The 20,562-nt window shown below is 31.4% G+C and overlaps 1 protein-coding gene across 1 annotated transcript in view; it reads right to left on the minus strand.

Moving 5' to 3' along the window:
* LOC128993543 (relaxin receptor 2-like) overlaps positions 1-19,455 on the minus strand; it is a 34,491-nt gene extending 15,036 nt beyond the window's left edge. Inside the window, exons 1-3 of the mRNA XM_054417514.1 lie at positions 19,277-19,455; positions 3,222-3,347; positions 2,409-2,477 (exon numbers count right to left, since the gene is read on the minus strand). Of these exons, the coding sequence (XP_054273489.1) occupies positions 2,409-2,477; positions 3,222-3,347; positions 19,277-19,364 (283 nt within the window). The 5' untranslated portion in view covers positions 19,365-19,455. The remainder of the gene's footprint in view (positions 1-2,408; positions 2,478-3,221; positions 3,348-19,276) is intronic.
* Between the last annotated feature and the right edge of the window lie 1,107 nt (positions 19,456-20,562).

Consider the following 20,562-nt stretch of genomic DNA (forward strand, 5'->3'; position numbering starts at 1 on the left):
AGGTCAGATAATATAGCATAACCTCAATCTATATAAATAAAATTAGAGTTTTGTCTGTACATTGCTCAGAATTATATATTTTTAGGTTATTTTTACGTCTTATACATTAAATAAGCAGAAACGAGTCTTATCTCAATTTCTGTCTGTCTGTCTTTCCCTTTGTCTGTAACACTCAAGATGGCATTTTACGCTATCTTCTCCTGGAAAACGAGAGTACCTATCAAGATCCAAGTCATTTTAATGTATTCACTGGATTGGCGAGATTGTCTTTAGCCATTAAAATATGGCCTCACTACTTTGTAAATAATATTACGAACGTTCAAAAATGCAGTTTTGTGCGATTTATGTCAAGTTTTCGTCCAATTTTTATTGCATAATCATCTATGAAATAACGAACAGCTGTTCGGATCAAGATTATTTTTCCTAGCTGTCACTGATATGTTTACAAATGTTGTTTACAAATACCGCAACCTTTTTCAATCACGTTTTGAATGTAAATCCCAAGTGATTAAAAACGTTTTTCTTACATAACGCATTTAATTAATCGAAAGTGCAATAATATAGTGTAATAGTGTAACCGTGTAAATGAAATTAAATAACTAGGCATCATCCAGTTCAGGAACCAGAGATTCTTTGTGTATAAATTGTTCTTGAGTTTTGATAACCAGAAAGAAGACCTTGAATCAGTGTTGTATACGGCTGGGAAACTTTAAATTTAATAATGATCGTCGCCAATGGCTTAGAAATATGGTTTCCACTCATTGACACGGCGCTTCAATGGCGGTTGTGTAAAGTGGTAAGTAAAAAATCACAACTGCAGTGGTTGATTGTAACAGAGGTTTACGGATGATGCTAAACTCGCTTTTCTAATGTGTTATTTTCTGTTCCTACCATTGACTATATATATATAGTCAATAGTACCTACTCACCGTGTGATGCAATCGCTGGACCATACAGCCATGCTCTTGGGTACGTACGCCTACCCAATTATTTATAACAAACTGTTCGACGACGATCCTTGATACCGGTACTTTTCCCTAGAATACACGGCCTACCTACTTAAGAAATAAAATTACAAACGTCCAAAAACCCAACGTTGTGTGATTTTTGTCACATTTCCTTCTAAGATAGCCTTTACCAATCATTGTTTAGAGAATAGGTACGTAGGGCCTAATCTATTAAATAACAAAAAGTTGTTTGTATGAGGTTGTTTTTTTTAAAAACTGACACCGATAAGTTTACATTAAAAGTTGTTTACAAATAAAGCAATTATTGGGAAATAACTTTGATTGCCGTTTTAAAACGTTTTACGAGAAAATCAAAAACCAAGAGATCAATAACCTCGGGACTTGATTAACTCATATAATTGGTCGGCTGTACTATAGTTCTCAACTGTGAACGTTGGTTTTTGGTACCGGTTCTATTCCTTAGAACCGTTGGTACTGTTGGTAGTAGCAAGAATCATTTTTAAGTACCAACACATCACTGTACTTTACAAATTAGTTATCGTTGGTGTTGCACCTTATTTATTATTACAGGCGTATTCAATTTAATTGATGTCTTAACTGTACAATTTTTGCTTTTTCTTTCTTGATTCCAAAATGTTAGTTTATGCTAAGAAAACGATAATGCACTTTAGTAAAACATTTATTCAGCTAACCATAATGAATTGTTTAAACGCTTTACGTTGTTTATGTATCAATAGTTTGTGGCCTATTTTGGTAATATTTACTATAAATTACCAATCGTCTATACCAGGGTGGCTGGACCACCCTGGACCAGTCGTCTTCATTTTATATAGTAAGCCGTCATTTCGGGTCATCATCGGTCCAAGCAAATATACATTGTTATGATGAAATTTGATGACATTAACAAAATATTTTAGATACTAATTTTACAAGTACTTTGTTATGCTTAAAGCGTAGCAAACCCCCTAATTAAGTTCTGTATTTTTGCGTGTATGTCTGTTAGTAAAGCATTAATGTCCTTATTTCTCAGTGTTTCACGGAAAGGACAAAATTACCTTTATAATGAAAATGTCAACACGAATAAAGTGTTAAATTGGGAGGTTGAAGTAGTACCTTAAATACTTTTAACCATTGTGGAAGGTAACTTTCAATTATAGGCCTACATTAGGGCTATGCCTCATAGATCTATAAAGCATTTTTTAGTTTAATCATTGGATTTAACATATGGACCAACACGACCCAGGTTACATTTAATTTCGAAGCATTTGTTTTGGCTTGAAACTGTCAGATACTGTATTTGCGAAGGTTTATATACTGTATAATAGTTTTGCCAGCATATCTGAAAATATGCAAACCAAATTCTGTTCTTAATAAAAAGGTTTCAATAACTGACTACAATAAGATCCCCGTGCGTAGAACGGGCACACAGCTAGTACTTACTACAATCTGTTGACAGGTTGCTTCGCTTTAGATTTCCAATGAACTCATTAGTGTACCCATACACATCAGCTGAAAAAAAAACAAAATGTATTATCTTATATTGATGGTTTTTTTATGAGAGAGTTACAAACAAAACATGTGTTGGCAAGGTTGGAAGTGCCACAGGTTAGAACATGTCGCAAAACATTAGCTGAACTCAACCGTTCATAAGATGCTGAAGAAGACTTTGGGTAATTTATATTCATTGGTGTTTCTGTTTTGTTTAACATTAACATTGCCAAAAATAGTCATTGAATAAGTACAAAAATCAATGCCAAGATTGAAAGTTTTGAAACTCAAAAAAATTCAAAGGTAAGCTTTTGAAGAAAACAAATAATTGCTGTGATTCAAAGGTTTATTGCGGACATTTTCCATCACGAATGTAAAAAAACAATACACAACGTTTCGGGATCTGGAATCTGATCCCGTCTTCAGGTGAAAAAAACTTAACTAACACATTACAACTAACAATACACAAACGCCCAACCTAAGTTGGAATACACTACCGAGGGTAGTTGTAATGTGTTAGTTAAGTTTTTTTCACCTGAAGACGGGATCAGATTCCAGATCCCGAAACGTTGTGTATTGTTTTTTTACATTCGTGATGGAAAATGTCCGCAATAAACCTTTGAACAACATTAACTCACCATCACCAACAATGAACTTCAAACAAAGAATTGCTGTGAATTTATAAAAAAAGTAGAAAGCCCCAGTAATTGTATCATAAAATTTGTTTATAATTGTTTTAAATAAATAAAAATATTTTATTATTACCACATCTGAGTATGTGTTCATCGTCAGCCAGTGGACAGTCCACATGATGATTGCAGATGAAGTGTTGAGGTATACACAAAGAGGAGTTCAGGCAGGGGAACGCTCCTTCTGGGCAAGAATCTGAACCTGGAATAAGTAAATACAAGTAATAGGTTATGTCAGCTAACAGTGGTGGTTCCAAGGGGGTGGGATATAGGGGCTGAAGCCCACCCCAATTGGACCCTGGAAAAATCAATTAAAATATATACTTTGCCATAAAAACATAACTGGGGTTTTTGGACACAGTTCTAAATATTACAAATGGCTTTAAACAGACACAATTTTTTTGGGGGAGGATTCAAGCTGATTTAAAGTAAAAATATTATAAAATAAAAGGAACCAGCAAACTGATACATACTTGGCCCCATTAGCTTGCCAACAACCCTTATGGGTAAGCAGTAAGAGAAAGTATATGGTATATTCTTGAGTGTGGCAGATTGCGTGAAAATATAATAATAATTATTAGTATTAATAATATTAATACTAATAATAATAATAATAAATAATAATAATACTAATAATATTAATTATTAGTATATGGTATGTTATGGGTAAAATTACAATATTTGCAATAACTCTTTAACTGCAATTTTTACAGCAATGGGGGTTGTACCATTTTCTTTAGAGTTAAATTAAGTTTAACATACAAGATTTTAATCAAAATCGTTCAAACATTTAACAAAAAAATAGATTTTTATTGTCCGTTGAATTTTTATAAGAAAATCAAAGTTTCCAAAAAACAAGAAAAACTCTTAGATATACCTACCATTGATTAGTACTTACATCAAATTAATCAGCCTTGACACCTTTAATATGCTATTATAGATAATAATCTACTTACGTATCACGTATGCCAGTAGGTGTCAATTATTAATACTTGATATGCTGTACATGTTTCAAGCCTAAATACGGCTCATCTTCAGCAGCATTTTTCTATGTACAATTTTTCACATCGAGAGATGATTGTCGACTATACAGGGTGATTGATATAAGTGTGCCAGCCGTTTTATTCGAAAACCATAAGAGATATCAAAAAAAGTTAAATGGTAAGTGCCTTGGATTTTTTATTTTAAAAATTGTAGTCAAGTCAAAAAAATTATTTTAGCCGCCATTTTTCCAATATGGCCGCCAACTTTGATTTTTCTTATGGAACACCCTGTATTTTATGATGTATACTGGTAGGAAATGTTATTTTAAGACGATTTTATTCTTGTGATTTTTTTCATAAACCTAACCGTTTCAAAGATAATAATGGTTTAAGTTGAAAAATTTTCAATGGATTTCTAATAAAACAGCTGGCATGCTTGCTTAGGCCTTTATCAAAATTCTTTCTCATGCAGAAATTTCAAAACTTTAACCAGTATTATCTATGAAACGGTTAGGTTTATGAAAAAAATCACAAGAATAAAATCGTCTTAAAATCACATTTTCTACCAGAATACATCATAAAATACAGGGTGTTCCGTAAGAAAAATCAAAGTTGGCGGCCATATTGGAAAAATGGCGGCTAAAATAATTTTTTTGACTTGACTAAAATTTTTTAAATAAAAAATCCAAGGCACTTACCATTTAACTTTTTTTGATATCTATTATAGTTTTCGAATAAAACGGCTGGCACACTTATATCAATCACCCTGTATAGTACTTACATACCAAATTTCATCAAATTTGGAACTCTGGTGTAGTCAGTAGCTCTGTACACATCCACACACACAGTCATCACTTTGAAAACCGCTTTTCGAGGTTCCCCAAAAAGCATATTTCCATGCAAAACTCAATCTCAAAAATTGTTATGAAAACAATACTTATTCCATATACTTACCGTGTATAGGGTAGAAAGTAAAACAATATACAGGGTGGAACGAAGTTAGTGTTAAAAAATTTTATGTGTTAAACTACTAAGTATTGGTGACAAAATGGCACCAATTTAAGTTTCCATACCCTCACAGGTAGGGAATAACGGACAATTTAAGATTGTTTCAAAATATTTGTATTTGCTTACATAAAATGGCCATGAGTGCACTAAACATTGTTTTTATTCCGAATTCATTGTCATCTTTAGAATCCTCGTTAAATTTCCAATATTAATAGTACAAATTCATTGAGGTGAAACATCTGCATAAGCCCTTGTTTGGCATTAGAAGTATGAATTTGTGATTTTTTTTTAAAAAGTAATAACTTTTTTCAAAGTTTTTCTATACTACACCGGACTCTAGAGAGTGTCAAGTATTACTAAAAACTTCTGCAGTTAATAACCTTTAAAATGATGTATAAACATCTACTGTTCGTTTGATTTGTCGTTCTCAAATTTAAGAGTTTCTCTTGAAAAACACGGAATGGCCAAAATCGCCTCCCTTTAAAATAACACGTATTTGCTTAAATATTATGGCAATAGCTGCAATAACAATTATATTTGAATAGGGTTTATTGTAATTTTTAGAACCCTTGTGAGATTTATTATAAGAATATTAAAGATCTATTAGGATTAACAACCATATAAACGTATGTTTTGTGAAAACATGTTAAACTAGTTTAATTTTTATTTTTTGAATACTGTACATTGAATATTGTTTAAAGTTACACATGGTACATTTAACTTAAGATTTTTTTCTAAGCATAAACAAATACTTCCAATGGAGTAACCTCTAAAATTATGTAGATACTACTTTTTACAATGTTGTCAATATGTTCACCGAAACCCCAAAATTAGCCTAAGTAATTTATTGCAATTAATTGATTGTAGTTCTTAGACACATGCTAATGGAAATAACTCAGCCAAGTGATATATTTCTTTACTAAAATAATTGTTAAAACCTCAGAAATATGTAGTTTAACTTATTTACACAAAAAATAAAAGTTAATTCTAAAACACACAATATTCGAAACTTAAAAGAGGGTTCTTACTTCCTTAACGTTTTAATAGTTGCCTTCTATTTGATGCCAACTACTTGAGTTTTTTTTTTCAAAATCTCCTTTATTTTCCCTGATATACAGCCAAGTTTTTTGACAAGTGGCACCAACAGTAACATTAAAATACAACGTTCCTCTGACTAGCACATCTGCATTCATTATCCAGTTGTACATTTCCTTATTAATCTTCCACTAAAGATGAGGAGACCAATTACTCCACATAGCCACACAAAAAAAGTCCAGTGGACTCAAGGTCTGGCGACCTGGCATGCTAGCAAGCCACACCATATGACTCATCTTTATCATTGTTATCATTTAAGTTGTGTATTTTGCATTAAGTCAATCTCGCACATCGGTTGAATGTACATAGAACTAACACCGTAAACGATATTTAAGCTATGCCAATAAATAAGAAAAAACCCTAAATGAAGATACATCACAAAACATAGGTTCATAAAGTGTTAATCCTAACAATTCCTCAATATATTAGGCATTTTACAAGGATTCTGAAAATTGCAATAATACCCATTTAAACATGATTTTTAAAGCAGCTGCTGCCATATCATTGAAGCCAATATATGTTTTTTTTTTACAGGAAACTAAACATTAGCTGTTCCGTGTTTTTCAAGAGAAACTCTTAAATTTGAGAACGACAAATCAAACGAACAGTAGATGTTTATACATCATTTTAAAGGTTATTAACTGCAGAAGTTTTTAGTAATAATTGACACTCTCTAGAGTCCAGTGTAATATAGAAACACTTTGGAAAAAGTTATTACTTTTTTCAAAAAGATCACAAATTCATACTTCTAATGCCAAATAAGGGCTTATGCAGATGTTTCATCTCAATAAATTTGTACTATTAATATTGGAAATTTAACGAGGATTCTAAAGATGACAATGAATTCGGAATAAAAACAATTTTTAGTGCACTTATGGCCATTTTATGTAAGCAAATACAAATATTTTGAAATTGTCCGTTATTCCCTACCTGTGAGGGCATTGAAACTTAAATTGGTGCCATTTTGTCACCAATACTAAGTACAGTAGTTTAACACATAAAATTTCTTAACACTAACTTCGTTCCACCCTGTATATCTTTTGACAAAGACTTATTTGCTGTCAATATATACCATCAAGTAGGCCTATATCTAACATTCGATGACATTTATTTTGTTCAGATTTGAAATGAAGCGGCAAACAAATCATAGTAACAGTACCGTAACAAAGCAAATACCCCCGCTGCAGCAAACCTGTAGACTAAGCGAATTTTCATTTGCCTGATTGAACGTTACATGGGAAATTCACTAAAAGCTTGTTTGAGATACCATGTAAAGGCGACTGGGCTCATGGAAATTTCCCTGTTCTTACAACAATAGTAACTGTAGAAATTGGATATTATTTCCTGTTAAATGTAGTCTATTTTGATATTTTTACACATTAATGTTGATAAGAAACAAACCAATGAATACTCAATGCAGTTTGTAATTACATAGTGAATACATTATTGCCAATGGAAAGAAGGAAAGAAAATGGGTAGTTTTATCTTTATCTTGGATTATTTATTTGCTTCGTACTATTTTATTATAGATTGTTAGTAGTAAAAAAAGGACTGATATCATATTAATTTACAAAAAGCCTACTTTACAAACGTTTAACTTATGCAATCAACAAATTACTTCTGATTGAGATTTGTATTTTGTAAATAAATTAAACCATTTTATTTCATTTTCAACAATATTTTAAACCCAAAACAAGTCTTAAAAATTTACTCCATGTAAGAGTGGAAAAGAATACAAATTTAACTTAATTAACCAAACAATTTTGATGTGAAAACTATGTGATTCATCTGAAGTTATTTTTTAAGAGAAGTAACCAAGGGAAACATGTTATGAGGTATTGACAGGCTTCACACGTTAGTTTGATTGAAGGCAACTCGTAGATGTTAAAATGTAACGAGGTGAATCAAATTCTCTCATCCAAAAAAATATAAACTTAATATTTAGTTATTTAAAGATTTTTTATGCTGTAAAAATCAGTCACAAACAAACACCTATGATAAGTGATATCACTTACAATACAAACCCCTATAATTTTGAATAAATAGAGTAAAGTACAATAGAAACCTCTAATTTTTTTTATACGTTAGGAATTGAACCTACCTCTTCCACTGAAAGTAATTAACTTTCGGCTTCTTATTTTTACAATTAGGCCTACCAACAACTATGTTTTTTCTCTATTTTTTAAAAATTGGTATTTGAAGTTGTGTAAACGATTCAAAAATTTACGATAAATTGACCTTTCAGTTATGTTTAGTAGTTAAGTTGGCGTCTACCACAAAGATGTATATTGGAAACTTCGCTTAATTGAACTAAATATACATATATTTTTTTTTAACTTGCAACCTAGTCCAGTCAATGAATGATCCAAAAGTAGGTCTAGAGTGAGTGAGCAGTTAACTAAGCGATTCCTTCAGAAACTTGTTCAGGGGGCTTAGGGTGTTAACATACCAAAAGTCCTGACTCCTAGGTGGTGAGCCAGGGGGTGGAGGGGGTGAAAAGGGGGGGGGAAGGTACACATTTTGGGTTTTTTGATTATATCTCGAAAACTATCAACTTTTTGTATACTATAGTAAATTATAAAATTGAAGAAGATTAAATTTTCTACAAGAAAAGTATATAATGTGTTTATTTTGGTTCAACAGATTACGAGTTATAACCTATTTAATTGATATCTTATTAAAATACTCCTTCCATAAGAAATACATGTAAATTAGTATGCGAAATGGGGCGAATCCTATCCGCCCAAAGGAAATATAAATGATATTTTGGAAATCTTGACAAAATTTCCAGTAATTTGACACTTAAATCATGAAATTTTGTCAAAATTAAAGCGAGGGAGAGCGTTTAAAAATGGGATGATTTAAGGTTTTTTTTTATATTTCCAATAAAAAAACACCAAAACTCGACATTTTGTTACCTCGCCCTCGCCTTAATTTTGGATCAATTTTAATGATTAAAGTGTCAAATTACTGGAAATTTTGTCAAGATTTCCAGAATATCATTTATATTTCCTTTGGGCGGATAGGATTCGCCCCATTTCGCATACTAATTTACATGTATTTCTTATGGAAGGAGTATTTTAATAAGATATCAATTAAATAGGTTATAACTCGTAATCTGTTGAACCAAAATAAACACATTATATACTTTTCTTGTAGAAAATTTAATCTTCTTCAATTTTATAATTTACTATAGTATACAAAAAGTTGATAGTTTTCGAGATATAATCAAAAAACCTAAAATGCGTACCTTTCTCCCCCCCCTTTTTCCCCCCTCCACCCCCTGGCTCACCACCTAGGAGTCAGGACTTTTGGTATGTTAACACCCTAAGCCCCCTGAACAAGTTTCTGAAGGAATCGCTTAGTTACCTGCTCACGCACTCTACACCTCATTCCTTGACTGGACTAACCACTTAATCATCATGATGGAATGTCTAGATTTAGTTCCATCCTAAGCTAAAGGTAATTTTTATTAAGATAGTTAACCAACACTAAATCACAATTTAATACCCTCAATTTATGAAGTTGCATGTTGCAAACACAAAAGCAACTTATGCAGTGATACGCTACAAATTAGCTGCTTAGCTTTTAACAGAAACTTTTAATTGGCTCGTGCTATGTGCGCCTCTGCAAAATATGGCTTGCAGCCTAAATAATAATTGTGTAAATTTGAATACAAATAAATTAAAGATTTTTTTAAGTGTGTTACCGGTACTCTATATTCTTGTATAAGTATTTTTACTACAAAACAAAACACTATAATTTTAAATATGTATAAAATGGGAATATTTTATAGTTAATACACGTTATAAACCATTGTATATAAACAAATATAAAAGTAAAATTTTTAAATACCTCACAAGCATTTATTATAAAGCTCCTTTCAAAATCCTTTTTAACGTAATGAGAAAAAGAGTAATTAATAGTATAAAGTAAACCTAGAGAAAGAAGGATAAAGTTACTCAGTAAAGACAGCTTCGGAAAAGTTTACTTAAGGTTTCATTTCTCTGTTTGTCAGCTACTTAGTCCTGGGTCTAAATTTTGGCTAAATTTTTTTATAAAATATTCTGTCAAGCACACATATTAAAATATTTCCTTGTTTAAAAGTTTGATTAGAATAGCAAATTAAATCATACCATAAATTCTAAGAATTTAGATTTAAAACTTAAAATTTAAATTTAAGTTTAAAATTTAGATTTTTTTTAATTCAAAAGAAATAATGTTTTTAATTTTTATAGTTTGTGAAAGTGATTTTAACTAGTTAACCGCCCGTGCTCCGCCACGGGAATTTTATCAGCAATAAAAGAAATAATAATTAACAAATACTGTTTATCTTGGTATTCTATTTTGGGGTTGTTTAATTTTTTACATGAAATAGAACTGATAGTTTGCCTGTATAAACTATTTTATGTTAATCAAACCGATATATTATTTTAACCAAATGAATGTTTTATATTAATTCGAGTTTTATTTGAAAAATAAATAGTATACGAACTGGGCAATGCTGATAACCTAATAAGCAGCTATTTATGCTATTTAGATAATTTGCTCAAGTATCTTCCTAAATTCGTCGTTTTTTTTCATTACATTTGTTGTATGGAATAAAGATAGTCACTTAGCCTACATGTAAATCACGCATCAGCAGTTGGTCGCATTTCACGAATCTTTGACCCATACTGTGAGTAAAAGCTGTGTTGACGTCGTATATATAAAGTTGGGCATACTTTGTTCAATGTTAGAGGGTATTAACGGAAAAGGAGTCGTGGATTTTAAAACTATGTAGACTACCGCTACCAGAAAGATGTTGATTCATGTGAGACTTAGAACTGACCATTTCGAATGCAGATTTGTATTATATTTTACTCAAATAGTTTTTTGTCTCTTTTGACCCTTAATATTTTTTTATAATCGCTGTTGATAAGATTTTCCATAAACTCACCATGTTGATAAGGAGTTAATTTTACCTTCCCCTTGTGACAACATAAGGAAAAATATTTGTGTCCCAGTTAGTCTGTTCCGACTCAAAATTCATAGATTTGCAGTACTGACAAATCCAATCCAACGACAACAATTTTAAAAAAAAAAACCGGATTTCCCTATGATTGTTCTGGTGGCTATAGAGAATAAATTATATTAATCAAAACAATAAGTTTCCGTCCCCTACTATGGGTATTATTTCACATTCCATACTCAAACTTAAACTTAATTACCACTTTCCTTCAGATCACTTTGCAGGAAAACTAAAACATTTTTGTGTCCCAGTTAGTCTGTTCTGACTCGAAATTCATAGATTTGAAGTAGGGACAAATCCAATCTAACGACCCCAATTCAAGAGTTGGTATTTTTTGTAGGGACTTGCAGAGCACTTAACACCAACACTGCTCTTTACCTTTTTAGTTCGACGGTTCTCTACATTTTCTTTCGTTCGGTATGTCTCTTTACGCCCGGTTAATGATTACCTTTTCTTTTTCTTTTTGTACTTTTCACACCCTGGGGTTAGTGATAAAAGTTTTATAACGCTTATAATGACCCAAGTCAACATTGCCATTAAACATCAAGTCACATACTTCTTCGCCAGAACCAAATGGTAAGTCACAGTTTCTCAAGCAACTTCCTGTGTACTTGAAAAAAATTCACTGATATATTGTAGTTCCACGCCACGTATCCCAGCGTACTCGCCATCTCGAGAAGGTAAAGTTTGGTACCCCTGAACGTCTAACACTGATCTTGAGTAAGATTCGTCACCTACTATAAAATGTTTGTATGTTTCCCACTCATTAGCAATTATATGTACAACTTGCAAGCGGATTTCCCCATGATTATTCTGGTGGCCGTAGAGAATAAATTATATTGATCAAAACAATAAGTTTCCGTCCCCTACTATGGGTATTATTTCACATTCCATACTCAAACTTAAACTCAATTACCACTTTCCTTCAGATCACTTTGCAGGAAAACTAAAACATTTCAAAAATAAGTTAACAATACACTTTCCTTTATCAAAATCGTGTGTTTATAAACAGAAACTCCAAGTTTAATAATTGCATACTGAAAGTGAGGTTATAAAAATGCTAACAATTGTCTGACAAACATTAAACAGCTGACGAATAACTGTGTATTATATTCTTCAATAAGAATTGTATTGACTCGACCTTTAAAGGGCTGTAGGTCGTAGCCCGTAGAAAAGACGAAAATTCTAAGGAAGTTCGGCAAATCTACACACTATCCCCTTTAATTTGAGACATAAATCTTGTAGATCGGTCCAGTAATTACTGAGAAAACAGTGTTACAACTGTGTATTAAATATATAGATTTAATTAGAAAGTTTCATTTATCAGCTGTTTACAGTGTTGTAAGCCTTACATTGGTGATTTGTTGTCACACCTGGATGGGATTAACACATAAACACGCACGGACACGTTCTCTTGGTTGAGTGGTCAAATGGGCACGTATGCAAATAGTTACACATACAAACACTTGCAATAGGTAAATATGAGTAAAAGCTGTTTGCTTTGTATATGTAAATATTGTAACTATAACTGTGCTTAGGCTGATTATTCTGGATTGAGACATGTAAAACAAGACATTTTTTTACTATCTCCCCCAAGTACTGTTTTTGTAAACATTTTCGAGTGTGAGTTTTGAAGTGAAGCGTATGTGTACAGAGCTACAGTCTACACCTGTGGTATCATTTTTATGAAATTTGGTAGGTCTATATTGGGTACCGTACTAATCTATGGTATCTCCAGGTACTTTTGAATTTATTTATTTTTAACGGTGATTTTCTCATAAAAAATTAGAAATAGGCGTTTCACAAAATCCTCTCAAACAATTCTGAATAAATTTTGCAAATCGTGGTCCCTTTTATGTCCAAACAAAATGGACTACCCCCAATGCTGTAAACATTACTGTTCAAAAGTTATTGCAGCTTTTGTGATTTTTCCCATAGGTATCATAGTTATTCCCACCCCTTGCCCATGATAAGGGTTGCTGACAAGCTAAAGGGAGGGAGTATTTGTCAGATTAATGGTACTCTTTATTATTGTGGTTTTTAAGAGTACAATATACATGTATATTTAATTACAAAATAATTAAAGGAATAAAAGAGTTTGTCTTTGCACTTGCCAACTTTAAAAATCTGATTCAACACTTACATTACAAATTGAAATATAATTATCACAATTAGTTAAGTTTTTTATTTTTTATTTATGTATCTGTGGATTACAATAAAATGTTGTACCCAACAGAAAGAGAAACAAAACTAAAAATCAGAACCTGGCAGAACAAATTCAGTGTAAAACTATCGTGTTTTATGCTCAAGTGTAAAGTTTCACCACAATAGTGTTAACTGTAATTTTATTGCCTTGTTTACTAGTGTTCTTGGAATCATAATATTACACTCCCAAGCACCAATTCTGTAGCTCGATCATAAAATAATGCTTACTGAATACATTTACATACTGAATACATAAGGTCAATTCTTATAAATATCTAGGTGTATTGTTTGATGAACGATTAAAATGGATAGATCATGTTAATTATGTTAGAAATAAAATAAGAAAATTAATTTTTGCTTTCAAACACATGAGAGAAGTTTTGACGGTTAAGGATTTAAAAATGGCTTACTTTGCTTTTGTTCAATCATTACTTTCATTGGTATTATAGCTTGGGGTGGCTGTTATAGGAGTACCTTGGAGCCATTAAATATTGCTCAAAAATCAATTTTTAAAATAGGATTTGGGAAATGCAAACGTTACCCGACTGACGCTTTATTTAAAGAAATAGGAGTCCTCTCTATTCGCCAGTTGTATGTAAAATCAATATTAATAAACATCTATAAAAATTACAATAACATTTTTCAAAATATTTCACATTTATATAATACAAGATATTCTTCTAGAGTTGGAATCACCACAATTCAAGTGAATTATACTTTCTCTACGACTAATTCATACTATGTTTCACACTTAGTCTATCGTAACATATGTAACATTTTTAAGGATTTCAAATTTTTTGAATGTGACTCTTTAAAGGTATTTAAATTCCGCGTCAATGATTTCCTATTCAGTTTAAATATTGACGAGGCTGATTCTATTATCACGGCGGACTACCGGCGCACCTGATCCGACCTTTGCACTGACTGACCTTGGCACTTTGTTTGGACCGTCCGCAGTCGAATTACTACTTTCTACACCACTCATACCCAACAATCCACTCATCACTCTCCATTCTCCTCACTACCACCATTATACACACGAAACTCACACGCACACACAGTCTGTCTCTCTCTCTCTCTCTCTCCTGGCCACCACGAAATCTATAATGCGCAAGCTCACCAGCGCTGTGTTCATAAAAATACGTTTACATACATCACTAATAATAACAACCCTTTTATTTTTAATTGCCATTCCACAAATTCAATAATTTACTTTTTTCTATTTGACAGCAACTTAGCAGACGCACAGGTAGAACTGCCTATGTCTGCTAGTTCCATATTGTTGAATATTTTGGCTCATTAAAACTTGTATGTATTTTTAGTGTCATAAGTCTTTGTTAAGTATATTTGATTTTATAATAACTGTTTGTAGCCAATGTTTTTTGGAATAAACTATATATTCATTCATTCATTTAGGACTATTGTAGCTTACAATGTAGGCTTCATGGGGTATCCAAGACACAACAATAAGCCCGCCACAGCGAAACCGACAGACTAAGCAAATTTCCATTTGTCTGATTGGATTTTTACTAGAATACTTCCTAAAAATTATCAGATTCATTCTATATTTAAATAACAATTGATCTGACGAGTATTTAGATTTGCTGCAACGTGGAAGTGTCTTTTAGTAAAATATTAATACCTGAAAGCACAAAAATATGTCAAATAACACTTTTGTATTATAATATATTTTTACACTTATACTGTTTAGTCACAAGACGGTAAATACACATAAAAGATGGTAACAGTATAAGTGTAAATATATTATAATAAGTGTTATTTGAAGTATTTTTTGTGCTTCAGGTAATTTATTAACACGTACGATGCTGATTAAGAAGTTATTTAAATATTAATAGCCGTTTAAGCTTACAAAAATATAATTTTAGTATAGTGAAGCGTAGTTAAAGGTTACAGAGAAAACTCCATGAAATTGAACAATTATAACTCTGATATTGTTCTTACGAAGAATAAGTAAATTGATGTAGTTAGCTTGTGTTTTGATATTTTCTGATCAAATTTGCTTATTTCATCCTAAGCTGTTAACATCTCAGTACCTGGGGAACTTTATTAGTATACTCTGAGTCTGAGTGGTCAGTGTCATCAGACCCAAAAATATTGTTTTGCCGTCTAACTTATGTTAAAATAATAATATCGAAGTTGACTGAAATAATGAGAAGTTTTTAAAAATTTGTTTGGAGCTAAACGGCCCAAACTATAGAAAATACCCAGTATTTCTAATGTTACTTAAAAGGGGATTGAATCTGACACAGAGAAATATTTGAGTAAAAATTTAATAAGGCAAATGGAAATCCACTTAGTCTGCAGTTTTGCTGCAGCAAGGGTTGTTAAATTGTATTCAATGTTCCCAGCTTATAACTGTCTATCCTATTTTGTTATTTGTTTATTCCCTACTTTGTCATGTTATCTATCTGCTCCCAGAGTTTCCCGATTATTCCAGGTATACTCCAGAGAACGGGATCGATCACGTAACGACACAAACAAGACTCCCTCATCGGCTAACACATCTGACCTTCGTGAAGTGAATCAGAACCATAGTGGAAAATAGTACAAAAACTTGTAAAATGAATTTTGCATCAATATTTTATTCACTTGTACATCCTTTGTCTTTATCATGCTCTTTCAGTGAGGCAGATTTTTTGTTTTGTTTTTTTGTATAAAAAAATATTTTTCTTGTAACCACAAAAATTTGTGTGAACTATATCATTAAAAACCTGGGACCTTAGCACAATATGAAGTTTTTTTATAATTTAGGTTAGCTACATTCTTATCTGAAATTGTAATACTGTAACTTTATTCTAAATTTACAAGAATATAATATAGCCTAATTAAGAAAAAACAGTCTAATTAACATAGTTTAAACAGTTTACAATTAATTTCTATAAACTTCATGTTGAATAAGTATAAATTTACTGGTGTATGAATAATTTTTTTACTAAGGTTAAAAATATTATGGGATGAAATGTGTTACTAATTAATTTGATATGTGTGTGGATAATTTCTATCCTCTCTTTTGTTTTTTTTTCTGTAATAATTTTATGGTCTACATATAATATTCTTTATTTTCTAACACCATTGACTTCTTTCCATTATGTTTTGTGAGTGGTCTTGTCTAATGTTCACCTTTTGTTAAACGGCACCAGTAATTGATCAGCTTTAGATTATTTAGTAATTTTTATTAGCCTAGTTTTATTTTGTTTGGGGAGCATTGGTAAAAGTGCTGTATAAAGGTTTATTTAAACTAGTGTCCCTGTTGCTCGAATTCGAGCAATTGCTAAGTATTACAGGCGTTATTTTAAAACAAATTTCAACCAAGTCAGCAAGTTTGTAGCAAACTGTTAAATTAGCAAACTTATTGACTGTTTACAATTAACATATGCTCTTCTTCTCACTTTTGATTTCTGACAACAGCTGGAGTTTCATAACAATTTTTGTTTCCAATGTTAATCTTATGGAGAAATACAAAACTTTAAAGGGCTCCATGGCCTCACTCTCTCATTATTTCCCTAAAAAGAAAGTTTCCTGCACAACTTCACGTTACTCTCTTTCCAATGACACCAAAAACATGTCATTCGGTTCAGTAGTTTCGGAGGAGTAATTGTCACAAAAAACCTGCTTGCGTATTAAATAAGTATAGATGAGAATTCTGATAAAGTCAGGGGAAATTAACTTTTTAGTTACCATAGTAGCATAATTGAAAGATTTTCAATTCCTAACCTAGCTCAACTTACATTCAGTTTATAAACAAAGATATCCCCAAAGGATATCAATTTACAAAATTAACATTCAAACAAAACTGGACTTAAAAACCAAAGCACGTCCAGTTTTGTTGGCTTAAAGCTAAATATTTTCTGAACGTCATTGCAACAGTGAAATATTACAACTCTGTCACCAGTTAGGACCTTTCAGCGTTACAAGCTTGAATACTGATGACTTCAAGAAACTATTAGTTATGAAGAGTTATGGTTCAGCGAGTACTAGTGTGGTTTCACTTGAAAAATAAAACATGTTCGTAAATATTACAAAACCTGATGTAAAGTGATAGTTCGTAACTTATGAAAATAAAAATATCTTAAGTAATAAGATTAGGGGACTTTGTGTGCAAATCGCAAATTTTAACAGGGTTCAAAACTAGTTTTTAAAGCGAAAACACTTTTTACCTATTGTTGTTTAAGTTTATGTGAATAAAACTAGTAAATTTGTTGATTTCAGATTAACACCAAAGTGATTTACCTAGTTTACCTAGTTAGTGATTTACCTAGTTTTAGTGTAGGTTTCAATTATCAAAAATTCAGCCTAGGCTATTTAAAATCCATTTTCATAAACTTTTGTCTCTTGTTTACAATCTGACTGTTAAATATTCAACTGAACGATCAGCTGTTATATTAGAAATTTACATGTAAACTGTTTGAAGAAAATTGATCAGCATTATTAGATTTTTGAAAGTGAACTCTAAAATAATCAAACACTAGGGAAATGAAGCTTTAAAACATATTACCTTTTTCGTTACCATTCGTCCCCCTAGAACTAAAGCTTTAAAATGACCCCACACTCATAAAAATCTGTTGAGTGCTTAACTGAAAAAGCTGTTACAGAGATCCCTTATTGCACTATACAGATAGTTTTTCCTTGTTTACAATTCAATATTGCTTGTATCAAAGTGACCAAGATCGGCTAGATTAAAACGGTTTGTAGGATGGATTGAAGTTTCCAAACAATGATACAACAACATGGAGGTCAAACATAGATCTGTAATGCATCTAGAGGTGTCCAAGCTATGCAGAATGTGAGTTATAAAAATAAAACTCACATTTCTTCAAAACAACTACGGTACACAATTATAGGATTTTTTTCTTTTAATAGTTTCTAATGTGGAAATACAGTTTAGTCATAGACTACACATGTTATTAAAAATTCAAATTAAATTTTAAACGTACACAGGTTTAGTAAATTGGTAAAATTTATTTTAAAAAGTTTAGTTTTTGCGAATTAGTGCTTATTTTTGTCTGTTACCAGTAATTTTATTCACAACAATAACAGTTTTTATCAATTTTAGCTAATATTTATATTTTTATCAAAAAGAAATTCTTTAAATCTACACTGCATTCTATCCTATCCAAATTATTGTAGCAAAATTGTAGGAATTGATACAGTTTTTCATACTGGGAATTCACAAATCAACTGGGAAAAGTATGCTGCCAAATGTTTAGACTGTAAAACTTGCTTCACAGTCTAAGTAGCTTTTGATAATCAAGTATTCATATTCTTATTTTTCGTGTAATTTAATGCAAAATAACCACATTATTGCAATAGCAAATCATTTTACTTTTCTACTTAGAAAACAAACCTAAAATAAATATTCAGCAATGTCTGTTTTCCACCAGGGCAAAATTCAAAGTTAATAAAAATTCCACCAAGATTCAGCTGAAAACTATAGGTAATACCAAGAAAATCTTTGTTTAACAAACAGCCAGTAGCTTAAATATAAAAAAATTCAGTTCCAGGAATCAATTACTTTCAGTTATAGGCCTAGTCTAATTTCTTAATTATTTTTCAGTGTTTGTAAATAATTAAATAAATAAATCAATTATATTAATCTCTTGAACATATAAATATATTTTTCTTGCAAATGAAAAATGTGAATATTGTAAAATAATAGAATTATCATTGAAACATATCCCTGTGTATATTTAAGAGCAAAATAGCGTTAATGCAGTTGATGAAATTTCAACAATGTGTAGTACAAAAATAGTAGATACTTTTAGTTTTATTTTATTTTAAATTAATTTATATTTGTATAACTTTACTGACTATGAGTGTAGAAGACGAGAGAGCACGCCAGTAGAGCCAATAGTAACAGCAGTGTTACAGCGATGAGAACAGACTTGGTACACTGCATGTTAGGAACTGAACTACCACAATGTAACAACACACAACCACCCCACCTACTGGGGAGTGGGAGAACAAAACACCCAACAATACCAACCCGATCCATCTTTGTTACACCAGCTGATCAGCTGATTATTTTATTATGATTCTTGTTATACCAGTTGATAAGCTGATTATTTTATTATGATTCTTGTTATACCAGTTGATAAGCTGATTATTTTATTATGATTATTGTTATACCAGTTGATCAGCGGATTATTATTTTATTATGATTTTTTATACCGGTTGATAAGCTGATTATTTTATTATGATTCTTGTTATACCAGTTGATAAGCTGATTATTTTATTATGATTCTTGTTATACCAGTTGATCAGCTGATTATTTTACTATGATCAGGGTGTCCACAGAAATTTTGTCATTAATTTCCCTGACTATCCATGACCATTAACCATTGATTTCCATGACTCACAAACTTTACAAGAAAATTATAATATACCGTGAACACACAAATAATTCTGCCTAGACAGAAAATATTGAAATACTAATACGTATTAACAGATAACAATGGCGTAAAACAGGTACAACAATGAACTAAATACAAACTCAAAACCCATAAACTAAGACATCTGTATAAATTGAGTTGTCGTATATTTGTCAAAAATTTGGAAAAATGCTACAATAGTCGGGGTTACGGCCAACTAGATCATTGAAAGGACCCCTGAAATCCATCCATCATTGGTGATTTCCATGACTTTTTGCCTATTTCCATGACTTTCAATGACCAGAATTTTTTTCCATGACTATCCCTGACTTTCCAGAATGTTGACACCCTGCTATGATTCTCGTTATACCAGTTGATCAGCTGATTATTTTATTATGATTCTTGTTATACCAGTTCATAAGCTGATTATTTTACTATGATTCTTGTTATACCAGTTGATCAGCTGATTATTTTATTATGATTCTTGTTATACCAGTTGATCAGCTGATTATTTTATTATGATTATTGTTATACCAGTTGATAAGCTGATAATTATTTTATTATGATTCTTGGACCAGCTGATCATCTGGTATTAACAATCTTACTAGGAGGTATTTGTTGAGGAGCGTAAGGTACTCCACAACTTGGCCTAAGCAGCTGTTGCATTTACAACACCCACCTCGTCTGTTTTTTTTTCTTTTTTTTTACAATTAAACCTTTTAGAGC

This window comes from Macrosteles quadrilineatus, unplaced genomic scaffold (assembly GCF_028750875.1).
Source record: "Macrosteles quadrilineatus isolate MER2022 unplaced genomic scaffold, UCM_ALF_1.0 Scaffold_4__1_contigs__length_99947679, whole genome shotgun sequence".
Classification (NCBI taxonomy): Eukaryota; Metazoa; Arthropoda; class Insecta; order Hemiptera; family Cicadellidae; genus Macrosteles; species Macrosteles quadrilineatus.